General features: G+C 37.7%; 1 protein-coding gene across 1 annotated transcript; it reads left to right on the top strand.

Moving 5' to 3' along the window:
• Positions 1 to 993: 993 nt before the first annotated feature.
• LOC121428837 lies at positions 994 to 18,333 on the top strand. The gene is made up of 13 exons (XM_041625704.1): positions 994 to 1,129; positions 2,470 to 2,662; positions 4,723 to 5,030; positions 5,574 to 5,717; positions 6,555 to 6,769; positions 7,744 to 8,133; positions 8,758 to 8,929; positions 9,819 to 9,938; positions 10,235 to 10,702; positions 11,812 to 13,536; positions 14,759 to 14,946; positions 15,393 to 15,573; positions 17,048 to 18,333. The coding sequence occupies exons 1-13, from the start codon at positions 994 to 996 to the stop codon at positions 17,299 to 17,301; spliced, it is 4,494 nt and encodes a 1,497-aa protein (XP_041481638.1). The 3' UTR covers positions 17,302 to 18,333.
• Positions 18,334 to 19,532: the final 1,199 nt, after the last annotated feature.

Here is a 19,532-nt window from a genome sequence, read left to right as displayed (position 1 = left end):
GGATATTGTGAGGATTTTTGTGCTTTTCAAAATAAAAAAGGAAGCTCGGTTGTGGCTCAAGATTTCGTCTCAACCATTAAGAGTCTGTTAAGCTCCCACGAAGGGAGTCGCCTCACCAAGCTTCCCCCGGAGTCTTGTGTAAGTACAATTGCATCAACGATCCTTTAATTCTTCCTTATAGTAGTTAATTTCTTTTTTAATACTCAGGAAATACCTACTTTACGTGCAAAAAATGATATCGAAGACTGATCAAAGGTATGAAAAATAATTTAAAAGAAAAGGTGAAAAAGATTTATGTAGTTCGGTGTTCGTTGATATTTTTTTTAATTCTAGAATGTTACAAAACATTAAATGCAACATAATATTGATTTAAGTGATAACAATAAAAATTGTCTGTCCTTTAAATATTGGAAGTTTAAATCATTATCTAGAGAAATAAAACTGCTATTTCTGTAATCGTAGGAAGGTTTTTTTTTTCTTTGACTTTCATTTAAAAAAGCAGAAAAACGTACATTTATTTGATTCTTTATGCATCATTCATTAAATTATTTTTCTAGCTCCTCATGTCTGTATCATGTATCATGAGTTGCATCGAGAAAAGAAAGAGTTAAAGCTTAAACAGTAAATATTATACATCGCTGTCTATTGTTAACCTGTTCACTATATGAAACCTACAGTATTTTTAACAGTTTAAACAAGTGTTTAAAACCTTAAACAACAAAGCTTAATTTTCCATTCTAACTAAATTAAGCATGATTGTTAAACAACAATTTTTTTACTGTTTTTACAATGATGCCATACCTAATCATTGATTATATTTCTTGTTTATATCTTTGGTTAAAAGGTTTAGTTGATAAAAGAGTGGTATTTCTCTGGTGGTTTAATGTGACACGCTGTGTAACGACATCTCTTTATGCATATTTTTTTTCATTTACCTTGCTTACCTCATAACGTCTTCAGTAGACGTAAGAGGATAACCCTTCGACGGTTCATATGGCCTGTTGTCCCCGGGTGGCCGTGTTCGTCGGCGTATTGGTACTCGTGTCCGACTTCTCGGCAGTCCACGCAATGGATTTCTTCTCCCAATTCGATGGCATGTTCGATGACCCTTTCTTGCTCAACTTTCAAAGTAAGTAACACATCCATCGACGTCAATGATTACGAATACATTAAGAAATCTGGCCAGTTACTATAAATGAATCGTCATTCTTATTTTCATCACAGTGTATTACTGTCTTTATATAGTTAATTGCACTTAATATTCTCTAATATCATATCTGTTTTTCGTGTTTAATAATACCATTAATAAACATAAATAACATTTTAACATTATAACATTTTAAAGATCTAAATCCGTGGTTGTTGAAAGGTGAAAGTTAATTGAATTTGCATGGTTATTGTGTTGGCGACACTGTTGAGTTGATCATCATCAACTTGTCCATCACCATCTTTACCATCATTATCACCATCATCATCACCACCACCTTTATCGATATCATCATCATTATAGTCATCATTTCGTCATCATCATCACACCATCATCATCATTATCGTCATCACTCTAACATTTGTTAGTCACCATAGCAAAAATTATAATCATCAACATAAACACCAACGTCATAATCATCATCACCACCACCACCACCTTCACCAATATCATGATCATCATCATCACCATCGTCATCATCATCATCATCACCACCACCACCACCACATCGTCATAATTATCATCATCACTTTACCATTTTGTTGATCATCATAGTATTCATAATCATCATTGACATAATCTCCGGCGTCATAATCACCCTCATCATCATCATCATCAACACCATCACTAATATCATTATCATCACAACTATCACCACCATCAACACCACCATCTTCGTAATCATCATCATCAGTTTAACATAATGTTGATCACCATAGTATTCATAATCATCATTAACATAATCACCAGCGTCATAATCATCGTCAACATCATCATCATCGTCATCATCATCACCAATATCATAATTTTTACCATCAGCATAATCATCATCATCATCTTAACATTTTGTTGATCACCATAGTATTCATAATCGTCATTAACATAATCACCAACGCCTTAATCATCGTTATCATCATCATCAACAATATCATCCTCATCGTTACCTTCAGCATGATCATCATCGCTTTAACATATTTTTGATCACCATAGTATTCATTATCATCATTAACATAATCACCAACGTCATCATCACCATCACCAATATCATCATCATTACATCATCACCATTGCTGCCCCCGGTATTCACGACCACTGTTAAAGATTTGGGACTATCTACCGACGTAAATTCTCAGTTACAGGTGTATTATACATACACGAAAACACAAATCATATCTAATCAAGACCTTTAACATGTTATTTGTTTCGCATTTGTCAGAGAAAAAATGAAAAGCAAAATGTTTCCGATCATATCAATCCCTCAGATCGTTCGACTTGCGGGCGTCGTTCCATTGCGTCAACGATGTCACGTCCGACCGGGTCGTCGAGTGAAGGGGAGGGGTACGAGGTTGTAGCCGGCGAGTATCCATGGCATGTAGCCATCTACCAAGGCAAAATGAAGAAATGCAGTGCCGTGCTCATACACGAGCAGTGGTTACTGACCGCTGCAAGTTGTGTGTAAGTTTGTTTATTTGTTTATTATTAATTGTTTGGTATTTTGCTTGTTTGGTTGTTTAATTGACTTGGAATGCTACCCCCTTTTCCAGTAAGAAATGCTTCTAGTATTCTAAGCTTCAAATCTTTCCTTAATAACTTTCTTTTCCTCAATTATTTATTTCTCTATTTCCTTGATTATTATTATCATTATTATTGTCATTATTATTATTACATTTATTTATTTATTTACTTATTTATTCATTCATTCATTCATTTATTCACTTATTCAATTGTTTATATATTTATTTATGCATTTATCTATTTATTTATCTATCTATTTACTTACCCAGGGCAGCCTCTTCGGTTATAGCTGACTTGTACATCTGCATATCTTTTTCATTATTTTTTATCATATCTGGATATATTTATTTCCTTTTGTTTACCCTATTCGATCATGTACAATTCGACGGATACATCAGTTGTATTCAAGCTACACAAAGAATGACTTGCATGTAACGAATCATATTTACATAATTTATTCTACGACCAAATACAGAATTCTCTATCACTGTCGTACAGACGGGTGGCCTTGGGGCCAAGGACCTCCTAACATATTGAACGACAAGAAATAAAAGGAGAAAATGAAGGAAAATGGTTAAATATGATATTAGTTTCTGAATATAAAGTCCAAACTCTATCACAAAATTAAATTTTTCTTATAAAGAAAGGTCAAATTCTCTATTTTTTAGCTTAGCTCTCAGGGTTTTTTTTAGCAATTTTTTCCCATAGGTCATGTCTGCCCCCCATCCCCTCGAAAAATTGAATTGTGTTCATTATGCTGAAGTTTTCTCTCCAGTTTGGATCATGTCGAAAGCTTGGATATAGCCACCATGATTATTATTCCAAACAATATCATCTCGCTTACCGCTTATTGCTTGTCATTTTCACTGACCAAACAAGGTACTTGAACTTTGCAATTATCTTCATAGTGACTTTCTTATTTTAGAATGCGCCCCTTGATCGATATATTTTCTCAGTTTCTTTTGTTTTGAAGTGGCGTAAGTCATTTCTCATTATGTTTTATTTTGGACCTTTTGCACTTAGATCATGACGAAAATGTGATTTTCAAGCGCAAAACAGTTTAAAGACTATTTCAATCATGATAATCAATGCACTGCAGGAACATAACCGTTCGCATTCGTCCGCAAGAATAATGGCAATGACATTTGTAGTTACCTTGAGAAATTTGAGATTTCATATGAAACATGTTCCCTTGTCATCATTGGTCCTCACTGACTTTCATTTTTCTTCCGAATTCAAAGCATTTAATTAAAGATCAGCCTAATAAGTGCCGGCTTCAATGCGTGTGAAATATTGATTACAATTAATAGTATTGGTGGAAGTACTTGTCCCTGGGGAAATACATAAATTTTTGCATGATTACAATATGTTACATAATTTTTCTTCTTTATTCCAGCTCAAAACTGCCTTACAATATTCAAATCTAAAATCATTTATAACAGAGGAATATGTTTTCAAGGGCAGAAATATCTTCCCAAAGGTAGGGGGACCAGGGGCTGGAAAATTTGACAAGCAAAAAAAAGGATTATCACGCCAAATCTAAGGTCATTTCGACAAAAATAAATTTGACTAGCCAAAAAAGGGGGACGGGGTTATCACCCCAAAAATAAGGTCATCTCGTCCAAAATACATGTTTTATTTCGATTTTAAATGATGTATTTCTTTCCTTAAAAAATCGTAGGGGGACATTTGATATTGTGTCCCCCTACTATTTTGGGTAGGGGGGACGCGTTCCCCTGGGATTTCCGCCCATGTATATTTTGATGAAAAAAAATTATATTATTGCTTAGATTGGGGCATCAGTTTCCTGTACAGAGTATAAAAATGACTTCCGTCAATGGGGAAGGTAAAGTAAAGCAAGACGTATAGTCCAGCGGAACAACTGACGAAATACACACTAATAAACTGTATAGCATTAGGTGATTCCGTATAATGTACCCACATTTAGTCCGCAAATAAAAAGTATTCAATCCTTTTTATCATTTCATCGTCGATCTCAGATCATACTTGAAGGAATCTTACATGGTGATTGCAGGAGCTACTTCACTGCTCATCGACGTTGACGATGCGGACGACGATGACGGCAGTCGACACATGCAGATGAGAATGACGTCGGAAATCTACATACATCCCGAATACGACGCTCGGCGAATGGAGGCCGACATCGCACTCGTCAAAGTCAATATCCCGTTCGAGCTCAATGACCACGTCAATGTAATTTGTTTGCCAAGTCCCAAGATGCATCGCGACTTCCGTCCGGGTTCAAAAGCTGGGATTGCAGGGTGGGGTCCTTTGCCTCCTGACACTGGTAAATTGAATACAATGCAGATTACTCTATATGTCTATACTTCTTAGTAAACTTTTCTGCAGTTGTATACAAAAAAAATGGTAAATGATTTAACTTCCTTTTAAATGATGGAATGTTAATATCCATTGTTCGATATGCCTGTAAAGTCTATTAAATATAATGTTCGTTGATTTGCTGAAAATATGCATTGTATTTTAAATTGATGTTTGAAATTTTAGTTACAGTATCATCAATATTGGCCTATACCTTTTATATAATTATACCGGTAGGCTGTTATTTAAAAATAATTCAATAGAAACGAATTAAACATATTAAGTGTCATCACATTGGCTGTTATTGACCACGATAATTCTAAAAAGACGATATGCCGGACATGTAATATAAGCTCATATAGGCCTAGATCATCAATGCAATTCATTGATTTATCGTTACCTGGAAAGAATACCACATGATTTTGAAAAAAAAATAGCTGGTCTGACGATGCTTGAATATCAATTAACGTCCCTTAAAACCAATTCAAGAAACTTTTTTTCTGTTTCAAAGAGCGGCCAGGAATGTGCCCTAAACCCACAGATGACATCCTCGACGAATGCGACGTTGAGGTGTGCGAAACGGACGTCGACTGCTCAGAAGGAGAGAAATGCTGCCGTAACGGCTGTGACGTCATGACATGTACCCAGGCTTTACGTAAGATGATCAATTTCTAATATATTATTTTCTTCTTTATCCTTAATTTTTGAACCTATATTAATTGAAATCATGCGATACTTACAAATAATTCGTATTTTTCATTTTATTCAGATAATAATCGCCGTCTCCTACTTTCATTAATTACATACTTTTCTTCTAAAAACAGTTTATCATTGATAAAAGCAAACAAACAGTAAATCATCCTTATTATGAAATATATATATTTCGTTTATTTACTTGTAGATAAGTCTAAGTATGTCATTCAAATGCTATAAAAATTTATATTTTATAAATCATTTAAGTTGGGATATGAATACAAAATGTGAGCCTATGTTGGATTTCATCTTAATTACTCTCCATTTATTTCCACCAGTTAATCCATATTTTCATGTATCTATATACATTCTAAAACCCCTAAAGGAATGTTGGGGAATACTTTAGTTCAGTACGGTTATTGTGCTATATTTCAATTATTAATTCCGTTGTAATATATATTGAAAATTGAAAGAAAAAAAAATTTCAATGCCCCTCGTTTCGCCCAATTTCTCCAACAGCTCCCAGACCGGTACCACGCCCATCACTGGTCCGATGATTCACCCCCCGTCATTAACCACACCTTTATGCAGTCCCAGACCATGACAACACTCCAAAGTGGTGCACTTCGCTGTGTTTAAACCCCCCGAATGCTAAATAATATTATTTGGCAATTATTCAAATTTGGTTAATTCATTATGAAGGTACATTTCAAATATGTGTTTTATTATACTAATTGTTAACAATTTAAGAAAAGGGACGATTTTCAGTCACCCTCGTTTCATTCCATTTCTCCCAAAGCTCCCAGACCGGGACCACGCCCTGGAGTCCTCATGGGTGCGATGATACCCCTCATCAACCACACCCTATGCACCCAAGCCATGATGGGTTCGCTCCCTAAGGGGGTGCTTTGTGCTGGGCCTACCCCCATGGACCATGACGATGGGGGCAATGGGATGGCGGAAGAAGGGGGCTTATTGACTCTGATTAAACGGAAGAGAGAAATGAAGAACAGGGTGAGATTTCGACATAATTATGTATGACCATGAAAATGAAATCTATATTTTATTGTTAGAAATAAACTTCTGAATAAGAAATACTCCAAAAAATATCAAAGTATTTTCATATAAGAAATTCAACAAGGTGACGGCGTTGTAGATTAAGTGTTGGTTGTTTTTTTCTATTTAGTGCTTCGAATAACACAACCGTCATGACCACATACTGGATAGGTAAACTAATTTTGACCAGTAAAATGTTTTAAATTCACTTTGCGAAGGTACCGTTTGTAAATCAATTATTAGGGTGTCTAAATCTGGCAAATACACATTTATGATAAGACAAACGGACCCACAATACATTTACAGGGAAACGCCGACATAATTTGCCGTCCATCACTTTGCTTTCGTTTGTTGCTTTTACTTAACTTCATTTTTTTAATGCTAGGGGTGTAACAAAATATCATTGTTTGTTTTTTATTTGCACAAGGTTTGCCATAGACACACCAATTGGAATAGCCGTACATTTTATTATACGACTATCGTTTATGATATTTTGTGACTTATACTACATCAAATGAAAAAAAAATGTCCAGTGGCATTTCATAGACATAAAATAAAATTCCCTTTTATCTTTCTGTGTTTTTTTCTTAACATACATTCAATTATTCATACTTGTAAGAATGTTTAATTTTTTATTTTAGGAAATGATGATATGAGTTTAGTGCATTTTGTTTGTATTGAAAATACCCAATTGCTACCGTTACCTCATTATTGTTGTTGATTTTTTTATAATTGATTTGTATTTCTGTATTTTTCATTTGTATGTTGAAAAAATGGATTTAGAAACGAAATAAACTAATAAATAAAAAAAAAATCATATCAAAAATAATTTTTGAAAGCAAACTATTCAAATTTCAAATTAAAAAAAATCAAGTGCACACCAAATATGTAATTCACTTCATGTATCAATTATGTTGATATTTTACGTAAAGGGGCGAGTGAATGACGACAACGACGATGACGGCCGACAGGGTCCTTTTCACAATATCGACTGGGTGGAAAAGATGTATGATGTCATGGAGCGCGTCGACGGATCCGATGGCGGTGTCGATGACTACGGGAGGCGACGAGCCGGGGCGTGGTCGATCGGGATGATGGGTGACGTCATGCGAGCACGGATGATGAGGGATGGCGACAACGACGACGATGGCGGGATGGAGGATGATGTGATGATGGAAGGGATAGATGGCGAGATCGACATCGATGTCGAAAGAGCTATGATGGATGATGGAATGGAAGTGGAAATGGAAGATAGGATGAAGGAACCTACGATGAAGAAGAAAGAAGATATGATGATGGCGATGATGAAGAAGAATTGTAAGGTGGGATTTGAGTGACTATTCTAGCTTTTTATTTTGCTATTTTATATCTTCTCTTGATTTATGATTTTCTCTTGTTATATTTTTTTCTTTTTATGTCTGCGCTTGTTTAAGACATTATCTTGTTTTATGTCTCATCTTGTTTAATACCTTCTTTTATTTTATGCTTCCACTTGTTTAATGGCTTTTCTTGTTTTATGTCTTCCTTTGTTTGATACTTTCTCTTGTTTTATATCTTCTCTTATTCAATACCTTTCCTTGTTTTATGTATTCTCTTGTTTAACATATTTTCTTGTTTTATGTATTCTCTTGTTTAATGCCTTTTCTTGTTTTATGTCTTCTCTTATTTAATATATTTTCTTGTTTTACATCTCCTTTTGTTTAATACCTTCTTGTTTTACGTCTTGTCTTGTTTTATACCTTCGGTTGTTTAATACTTTATCCGTTTTTTATTATCTTGTTTGATAACATATCTTGTTTTACGTCTTCATAAGCAGTTCTTACAGTTCAATTTATAACCATGGGTATACATTTCTAATTTCTCCATTGAGCTAATAGCTCCATGATTTCTCAGACGCTGCTTATTTCCTGTAACACCTCTTCTCTTGTTTTCAATTATATTGTCAGGGTGATATGGGCAGTCCACTGGTGGGCGAGTTGGAGGGTCAGTGGTACCTATTAGGGGTGACCAGCCTCCCCTGTGGATGTCTCTTCGGGTCTTCCCCGGGTCTGTTCACACACGTCTTCAATCTTCGGGATTGGATCCGACCAATCTTCAACGAGAAAGAACCAAGACGAAGTAAGGGGAATTCCACCATTCCCTCTCATCTGAAACTTTCATGAATTAATATTTTTCCTTTGAAACATGGGATAGATTTCCATTCTTTTCAGAGTCGATGTAACGTATCAGTGTCAAAACAATAAAGCGTTTATATAAGAACGACTGGCGATCCTTTTTGTGATAAATGATATTCACCATTCAATATTCTTTGGTTATTATTTAGCGCTCAAGAAAGGATCACCAGTGGTTCTTAAAGTCGCTTTTAACTTACGAACAGATTTATGACCCCCCCCCCGCCATGTATCCTTTTAATAAAAAATACAATAATGATAACTGTGCTATCATAGTAGGTACAATGGTAACTTGATTGTGATTGGTTGGTGAGCCCTGTTACCATGGTAGCCGTCAAGATGGCAAAGATATCATAGTTGTAACTCTTTATAAAACGGATCACAAGTATTAGTTTACGATGACTTAGGATATTACGATGCAATATTTCACAACGACACCGAAAACCGCTCGAAGTCACATAACCTGACGCCCGTAACACAAAGCTCAGCAATGACCGAAGAACATATTCTTACGATTGATTGCATTGACTACAATGTACAATGGATCGTAAAAATCAATCAATCAATCGCTAACCTTTGTGTTACGAGACTCTGATCGAAAAAAAACATATCTAATGATGAAATAACATTACATGTATACAGGATTTTATTCAAATAATAACATTTGCAATGTGCAGTATATGCATTTCTATATCAGACACATTGTGATAAACAGACCACACGATATCGCTCCACAATTACTTACTGAATTTACATTCAATGTTTGTTCTATTGTGATTTTTTTCATATTATACTTTAAGCATTACATATATTTATTTCTTCTTTTTTTAAAATAGAGAGTATGATGTGTACTGTGGGTGAATATTCGTGCGGGGATGGCTGGTGTATACCCGAACAGTACAGGTGTGATGGAAAGAGAGATTGCAAACTAGGAACAGATGAAGGGCAGTTCTGTGGTGAGTAACCCTTTGCCCCCCTCTATGCACCCTTCCTTTCTCCCCCTCCCCCATTCCTCCCTCTCTTTCTCTCCCTTTTCTCTCTATTTCCCCTCCTCTTTCTGTCTGTCTCTTTTTCTCTCAATTTTTTTTAAATTGACTATTGATAGTACAAGGTGCAAGTTCAAGCTCTTGTGGCAATATCATCTTGCGATGGTTAATATCTAGCTTCTTGAAACAAAACCATTGATAGTTAAAGTATGTTATTATGATGTCAAATTGCAATAAGAATGCAAACATTTCTGTCTTTTTTTCAGAGGGAGCTACGAAAGGCTTCAACGTCTATCTCGACCACCATCTCAACAGATCCTCGGTCGCCAAGGCGTTCCCGGTGACGTCATTCGCCCAATGTGCTCACGCTTGCTTGACGTCACCATTCATGTGCCCCGGGTTCGACGCCGTCCTCATGCCCATTCAGGCCGACTTCCCACCTATCGTTCCTAAAGGTTCAGCCGACGGCGATGATGACGATGACGACGACGACGATGGTGGAACCTGGCGGAAAGATGTAACCTACGATGCGGAGGATGAAAGCGGGGATGAGTTACCGATGATGACGGGGGTGAAGATTATGTGCTTGCTTGCGAATTCGTCGTCGACCGTCGTCAGCAACGAGAACGACACCGCGATCGTCAGACGTCTAAAGATGGCCATGATGGAAGATGATCCCCTTGTTAAACCTGTCCCGTTGCACTTCAAGCTTCCAAGACATGTCCCTTTAGCAGGTAGAATCCTACGATACAGTCACACAAACGAGTCCAACTCAATCCGATCAAACTTATAATGCTATTTGGAATTGCATATCGTCGTTCGATTTGCAGTTTTTCGTTGGTGCAGCTGAGCCATTAAAGAGTTTTTGCAACGCGATGCAGAACGCTTTCAAGAACATTGAGATTGTATTGTCGAATTACCTTTGTGGCAATTGAGCAACCAAGAAGTCTTTGTCAAAAATTGGTGAATCGATACAGCAGTTTCGTCCTGGACGCCGGACAAACGATATATTTGCCATTTTTCGTCAGCTCCGAAACTTGGGACGAAACTGCTTCCTGGTTCATCAATTTTCGACAAAGACCTCCCAGCTGTTTATTGTCATTTGACTGGCAGTTTCAGTACATTTACTGTGTTCTTTAACTCGTTTTGGGTTGCGGCGCGAAAAAAAATCTATTATCCCGGGGGAAACGCCTCATCAAATTGTTATTAAAAAACAAATGTCTACGCCGAACTTATTACCGTTTAGAGGTAATGGACATGGATCTTGTTCCATTAAGACTAAGAACTATTATAATTTTGCCATTGACTATTGTAACTACCTAGGCTAGTGAGAGCCTAGTCTAGATCTGAACCTTCGTAGTTACTTATTTGGATAGAACCCAAACTCATTCATCCCTCACAGTATACCCCACACGGTCTTTTCACTTCCTTTCACTTACTAATAAATAACTACCAACGTCTAGATCTAGACTAGTGAGAGCATTGTTACTATGGTAACTATAAAAAAAAGACGAAGTTACCATAGTTATGAGTCCTTTTTAATTATGATTATCTTGCATTCTGATTGTTTCTATCTATCAACCATATTTGTTTATACCGTTAACCCTCCAAATTCAAGTCAAAGTACAAATTAGAAATTATAATATTCCATTTGACATTTGGTAGTAAATTATTTTGAAACAAAGATATATTAGTTTCCAGGAAGTGTATCTATTTCTAGCCTTATGTTTCTAAATTCTCACAAACAGGAAAATAAGAGTATTATATGATTTAGGTGGATTCAATTACTGATGATGGTATATCACGCTAGGTGATCTCTATTGTTTGATTTTGTTCTTTGTAGCACTCTTCTCTCCGACCACGAATCTGTACCTCAACAGTGGACTCATCGTCTCCCCATCCTACATCCTTGGTAAAGACATCGCCCCGGTTCTGGAAGACAATTCGTTCGTCATCCGCTTCCTCAAGAAGCTTCTCATGGAGGACCTTGTCCGAGGAGGTAGCTTCTTATGCTTCGTGGGTCATCCCCATCGGGCTGTCCTCAAGGAGATGAAGGAGACGGTGAAGATGATGCGCAAAGAGGCGAAGATGATGATGATGAGGAGGATGGAGTATGAGGAACGAGGTGGGGGCGAAGATGGAGTGATGCAAGGATTCTTAATGAATGTGAGGGGGATGAGGATGCATCTGGAAGAGATGGCGAGGAATTTCACCCTGGTGATGACCGGCATGAAGGCGGACTGTGACACGATGGACATTAAAAAGGGTCTGGTGATGAAGATCCAAAAGATGATTGGGAACGCATCTTGTGAGGTGCAGGGTGAAGACAGGGGAAGGGGACCGATGGAGGGTGAAGACAAGAAGGTGAAGCCGGTGGTGATGGTTGTTTCGGAGATGATGAATGAACTGCAGGAGCTGATGCCGGATCTACTAATGAAGAATATTTATCCCGATGGAGATGGGATGGAAATGATGAAGATGATTGCAAAGGCGCAGATTGTGGATGGTGATAAGATGATGATGGGGAGGGGGAGCATGATCGGGGATCCCTGGGGTATGCTGGGTCACGATGACGTCATATCCGCCTTCCTGACGGACAGGATGGAGGTGATGAAGCTGGACCCAGAGATCCTTGTCAAGAATTACAATTCCAGTGGACTAATGATGATGATGAAGAAGAAGATGATGATGGTCACACACGCACTGGCATCGGGTAGGTGCAAGGAAGGAAACGTGACGTCGGGTGACCTGCAGGAGTCTGAAGAACTCTTGATGCCTGCTATGGATCCTGAAATGGGTGTGGACGACGTGACCTCGACAGACGCTCCAGGTGCGATGAAACTGGACACTCTCGGGAAGAGACCCAAGTTACGGCATCTGAAATGGTCCATCGCACAGTCTCCTCTTCAAGTCAACACCGTCAGCTTCAGGGTCCTGGACGCGAGAGGACCGATGCCCGGAGACAACAACATGGGCAGGGACTTCGGAATGATTTCCTCGAGAGGACTCGGAGGACTTGGAATAGAGAAAGACGTGATTGTGAGTAGCATGATGAGGAGGATGGCCATGAAGTCCATGGGTAAAGATTGGAGCATGGATGAAGACATGGAAGGAATGCCGGACGAAATGGCTTCTCCAAGACCCGAGATACGGCGAGATGCAACTGACTCGGACCTGTCAACCGTAGATGCCGAAGAGGCTGCGATTGACGAAGTTCTTCCAGGAAACATCGAAGACAGTATCTTCTGGAGGATCGTCGAAGCTCTAGTTGATATGACCTCCAAACTGGAAACAGGCCCCGATTCCAACCTCATTCACCTCATCGAGGCCATGCGGATGGGTGAAATCGACAAAGAAGCTTTCATCGTCGGCGTTGGACCTGCTGTCTTCCGTCGCGTCTACGCTCGCGTGATGATGAAGTTGAAAATGCTTGATGCCCCTGGTCGGGTTTACCCCTTGGCCGCTCTCCATCGGGGAAAAACCTTCAGCATTCCTGGATCATTGACCGAGGTCGAGCAGTTTGCGACCAACGAGACCAACCATGGCATCGTCATGGAATATAAATCAGGTATTGATTAGCCTCTTACCCCACTGGGGCCGTTTTAAGCTGTTCGCAAGTAAACACGACTGGTGATCCTTTATTTGTGGTAAATTACATTCACCATTAAATGTTCATTGATGATTATTTAGCACCAGTCTTCTTTAAGTCCCTCTTAAATTACGAACAGCTTTATGAACACCCACCAGATAGCTTACCATTCATAGAAGCCCGGTGAATTCACCTCGTGGTTCGGGCTGCTACCGCATTAACATTTATGGTAGCTCTGCTATCAATGACAACTATCGATTGTAACGTCGCTTACTAGCCAATCAAAATAAAGTTTTCAATAAAACTTTATTATGGTAGGGTTACGATCAATGCAATATTTTTGCAGAATTTGGCCGAGTACAACTGAAACTATCACCGAATTATAGAGGACTTATGAAGATCTTATATACTTGATTCAAAAGATGTTCAAAGCGGACTAAAAACGATTGATGGGGTAAAACTCTTGATTAGAAACCAGGGGCGCGTTTCATGAAAGGGCTTGTCGGACATTTTATTAAAAGTTACTATAGTATAAGTGCTTCTCAGCCAATCAGAATCAAGGAATGTTGTCAGTTTTGGGCAACTTGTCAGGGAGCAAATGATGATGAAATGCTCCCACGGGAAGAGTTGAATGAAAGGTTGTCAGTGACAGGTGCTATAAGCTACGACAAATCATTGCATCTTCTAGGGCCCGTTGCATAAATGTTACCATTATGGTAACTTTGCCATTCAATGGTAACTTCCCTGAAATCCGATTGGCTACTGTGCTTTGTTGCTATAATCATTGGGTGGCAAACTTACCATAATGGGAACTTTAATGCAACGGCGCGGCATCCTGAGGGCAACTTAGTGAAAATCACTGACAAAGCTTCTCACGAATCGCTCCTGAAATGTAAAAAAAAAAATCATGAAGTACAACAATATTGAAAATTATGTCAAGCTAAGAATAGTGATGTGCATAGCATTTTTAATTTTGTTCATAAATGACGTTGATGTGTCAGCATTTGTCGATATTTCTCCCAATTCGTGGTTTGATATCGTCAATTAAACAAGGCAAATTAGCACGACAAAAACGGGGTTTTTTTAGTCCATGCAACTGAAAATGTGATTTATTTGTGAGTTATAATCATTGTGCGTGTTGTATGTGTGAAATGCGCACTGATTCCGTAATTATGACTCTCATCTTTTCTCTTTTTTTAAGGATGGTCGTGCAATAAGAGGATCATCAATACTATGGGGGTTCTGACGTCACCAAACTTTCCCATGGCGTACCCTAGCAACGTACGGTGTGACTCGTTAATCTCGGCACCACCCGGTTACGTGGTCATTCTCTTTGTTGTGCGTTTCAAACTCCCTTGGAGCCCTTCCTGTCTCCAAGATAGTCTAACGGTGATTGATTTTTATTGGATTTATTTTCCTTTCAAACCTTACATCTACGAAATGATCAAACAGAAAGTAGTTTAGTTCAACTCGTATTTGAGAAAAGTCATAACGAATGTAGCCGTAGGTTTATTCAATATAGTTCATTGAGTTTCATAAAGAAGATGCTAAAAGAGACCCCAAAATTTTTATTAATTCAAACAGAAAAAACAAAGATTTCGAAGGGACTGATCATTTGCATAAAATGAACTACCCCTAAGATTAAAGGAGAGAGCGAAGCTAACGAACATTAAGTTAAGTTAAATCATAATGGTCAGACATTCAAGGAATTTTATGAAAAGCATTACGTTGAAAAGTTCTTCAATTGTATTTGGGTACTCCAGTCCTCGCCCACCGTTACCCCAGTCGAGTTTTATATCATAACTAACTGATGTTGTTATATCTAATTTATACAGGTATTCGACGAGATGTCCCCGCAGAAGTGGGTAAAGCTGGGTCAAGGGTCATTCTGCGGGACCAGGATACCTCACGTCTTCCGGTCAACAGGCCTAAATCTCCTGGTGAAATTCATGTCCGACGTCAACCCTGTTGAACACAGTGGCATGGGATTCAAGATTATGTACGCGTTTCAACCAGGTACATGACCACATCAAAAACTGTGGTGTTAACCGGTGTACATAGAAGACCACATCAGTTATTTTACACCGGTGTTAAATTGGTGGTGTTAGTTTTACACCTATAGGTGTTATTACAACACCTTTGGTTGTTACATTTACACTCTTTGGTGTTATGTTCAATCTTTAGGGTGTAATTTAAACACCTCAGGTTGTGGTCCTCTATTAACACCAATTGGTGTCAGTTTTAACACCACAGTTTTTGCAGTGACTGTTTAGGTTATATTTTAGGCCCTATTAATATAGCGATAAACATAAAATCATGTTATAATTGGATTAGGGGGACTACTTCCAGAAGATAGGAAATATACCAGAGCCCGGTCTTACAAGAAGTTGTGATTGATCCGATTAATCTCAACTATATGGAAATCCGTCGATGTCATATCTTTTTCTCCAGGAAGTTTGCTGGTGTCCTTTGTAAACAAAGAGAAGCACGCTGAAACTCCAAGAAAACGATGACTGTATAGGAATACACACATTGTATCTAGAGTATATTTTGAACAAACATGCATTTTAGATGTTGATGTTGCTGGCTTTCCATAGTTGTGGTTGATCAGATCAATTGCAACTCTTTGTAAGACGGGTCACTGATATTTCATATGCGACCGTCAAAGGGTATATGCGGAGCGCTTCATGTTGGAGATAGAACAACATATATGGAAAGATCTCTTGACAAGATCTCATTCAGGCATCTGAAGTGTTAAAAAGTGCCTCTTCCGTCAGACAATTAGTTTTTTTGTTTGTTTTAACTTAGGTGATAGTTCTTCCACATGTGGCAAAAAGAATTCATTTCCTACATTCAATGGTAGAGGGCCGCATATGCATACATTTTAATCAGTTATATCAAATTACAAAATCTTGTGAATTGGTTTGGTTGAAAGAACCGTCTTTGTCTTATTGTTGCTATTGGGTGTGTGACACCTAGGTGGAATAATTGTATTAATTCTTGAAATGGCGCCAAGCGCTGCGAGGGAGACATTGCCGAGGGCTATATCTGAGACTAATAAAATTAAATGAAAAACGAATTGTCACAATTAAGAGAGGGAAATCAATAATTATGAAATGTTTTCTTTCTTCCAAATCGCTTAATCAAGTCTTTACCTGCCCATGTTCATTTCGTCCCCGAAGATATACACAAGACATGTAAAATGTTACTGCTCTAAGTTGATTGTAAAAATAATTTAATGATGTAAACATGTAAAATGTCACTGCTCTAAGTTGATTGTTAAAATAATTCTATAATAATAATCTAGGGGAAATGCATCCAAAAAGGACCGCAGCCCCCCACCCTTGATTATTTTGAGGGGGAATACCGGGGGATGTCTAAAACTACCGGCTTTCCTTCAATCTCATGAAACCCACTTCATTGGTGTTGACTCTAAAACTTCTCTCCTTTAAAATTTCAATCGGGACACTTCTTCTCTAACCCCATGCAGTGACCTACCAAGGGGGTCTCATTGGTTCTGCTTCCGGGTTAGACGGGGCGGGAGCCTACCCCTACGGCGACGACGAGACCAAGATCGACGTCATGAAAACCAAACTGAAAGGCATGAAGATCTCTCTGGGCGTGATCAGCGGCGTCTTCCTCCTCCTCCTCCTCGTCGGATTCATCACTATCAACTACCACACAAAACAATCGAAGACGGAAAAACAGAAAGATTCCTACGACATGTACGATACCAAATTGTAGGTGTTTTGTTTGATGACTTCGTGGTAGTATGAAGAAAGAACCGCCACTGAATAGAAAAGTGTGTCAAAATCATAGAGCGTTATAGCCATTCAAATGATTGGTTTTGTGTTTTTTTTTATATATATAAATGACGGTATAAATGTTGTACACATTTTTAAATTAGAGTAATTGTGAACATTTTGCGCTAATTGAAAATTACGTTGAAATTACCTTTTGCATTACATGTAATGCACTTAAAATATATAGAGAATAATGCTGAATGCGTATCATAATTTTTATAAATAAGTATTTATTGGAAATATAACAACATAATCAAAACTCAAAAGCTCAAAAATTACAAATGAAATCAAGAGAATTACTTCCATACGCAGTAATGAACGTGTTTACAGGACATAAGGAGTGCAGTCAGATAATGAAAAAAAAACATAGACAACAAATGAGCAGGAAATTTGCCCTTTTCTGTAGCGATGTTTTTCTTTGTTTTGTGTTGCAATCAATCATAATTTACTATTGTGCCACAAATTATAGAGATCAATATGATGAAACATATTCTCAATTTCAAGTGATATACATCACTGGTGAATAAATACTCCCAAGCTCAGTGCTGTTATTTTTATCTTTACAGAGTATGTGTAGCATAGATTTTGTATACCTGTAATATGTAGACATTGTTGCGCTGTATGAATTATGTTCATTTCCGTTTGTATATTAACGATTTTCTATCATTTTCAAATCAACTGCAAAATGTTTATCGGATGTTTATGAAATAATATTTGACACAAGAAGTTGCTTTCCATATTAAATTACATTAAGAACACTACGCTCAAAAGGAAATCTAACCCTATTAATTAACCCTTCATCATACATGTTTATACATTCGCTTACGTAGAGCTGTCTATTTTTTTTTAGAAGTTCAGAAGTTCGATTTCTTTTGATATCTTCGTCAAAGTATAATCGCTGTATTTTACACAAATATCACAACAATAACATTCTGTATATATTTTCTGAATATGCCCGAGTAAAATACGTTGCAACATAGTTGCGCCTAGGTCTTAACTGTATTATGTATTCACATTGTGTATTTTTATCATTAATAAATCAAGCAATCAACCAACTAATTAATATGGTAGTTGTAAGGGAAAGACGCAAATATGAATGATAATTTGTTTGCTAGAGGTTCATTCTGTTTCATTGATCAAATCGCAAGGTGACAGAACAAGGGCCTGTTGCAGAAAGAGTTGCGTTTAAACGCAAGTCAAAAAAATCAATCGCAAGTCAAAAATGCGCGCTGTTAATTGGTTGAAAATCAAGTTACGCATGATTTTTAGAGTTGCGTTTGATTGCAACTCTTTCTGCAACGGGCTCCAGAGCAGATGAAAAGCTAAAAAAAAGAGGAAAAGATGACAATATTGGAGATAAGTTGATTAGAGAGAGGGAGAAGGCGGGAGGGAGAGAGACAGAGAAGATGGAGTGTGTGTGCGGGTGGGTGTGGGGTGTGTGCGGTTGTGTATGTTTGTGTGAGAGAGGTAGAGAGTGAGGAAGAGAAGAGAGAAAAAGATTGAGCTAAAGAAAAGAGACGGATGGCGCAAGGGCGTTACAACATAATCATGTAATCATTAAATCTATACTGTTACAGTTGATAAATAGATTATATGATGTGCATGTCCTAATACTTCTATGCTGTGGATAGTATGAAATAAAAACGCGTTGGATCCTGATTTATACCTTCTAACCCCCCCCCCCCAAAAAAAAAAGGGGGGGGGAAGACGAAGCTAAAATAGAAGTAGTAATAATAATAACAACTGTAATTTCTTCATTTTCTTTTTTTGGGGGGTGTTAACCCATTTCTAAAGCAAGAAATTGGCTGAAAATGTAAGTTATAAAGCAGACATGTTTGTTTTTAAGACCCCTTTTTGTCACAATTTATGTATATGAGAGTAGATAAGAGAGTGGAGATAAGATAAGATTTTAAAAATCGGTAAAACGAAAACATGGCAGAGAGAGTATGTGTGTGGGCGTGTGTGTGTGTGTGTGTGTGTGTGAGTGATGGTTACATTTATCCCCCATTATTCATATCCATATCACTGAAAAAAAATGGCGATGCTTTACAAAACTTAGGGAGGTGTTTTCATTTGTTTAACTTGTAATTTCAACCAAGCGAAATGTAGATTAAAGTGCATCGATAGATGTGCATATCACTAGATATTTGAGATGCTTGATCTCATATTGTG

This window comes from Lytechinus variegatus, chromosome 15, assembly GCF_018143015.1.
Source record: "Lytechinus variegatus isolate NC3 chromosome 15, Lvar_3.0, whole genome shotgun sequence".
NCBI lineage: Eukaryota > Metazoa > Echinodermata > Echinoidea > Temnopleuroida > Toxopneustidae > Lytechinus > Lytechinus variegatus.
This window is presented reverse-complemented; position numbering and strand designations above follow the sequence as displayed.

What these genes read in the sequence shown, in the direction of transcription:
- LOC121428837 (XM_041625704.1), top strand. Translation starts at nt 994, where the DNA reads ATGGCCTGTTGTCCCCGGGTGGCCGTGTTCGTCGGCGTATTGGTACTC. An exon ending in AGAGAGAAATGAAGAACAGG is followed by an intron (nt 6,770 to 7,743) that starts GTGAGATTTCGA and finishes TTTTACGTAAAG; the next exon opens with GGGCGAGTGAATGACGACAA. An exon ending in TATGTACGCGTTTCAACCAG is followed by an intron (nt 15,574 to 17,047) that starts GTACATGACCAC and finishes AACCCCATGCAG; the next exon opens with TGACCTACCAAGGGGGTCTC.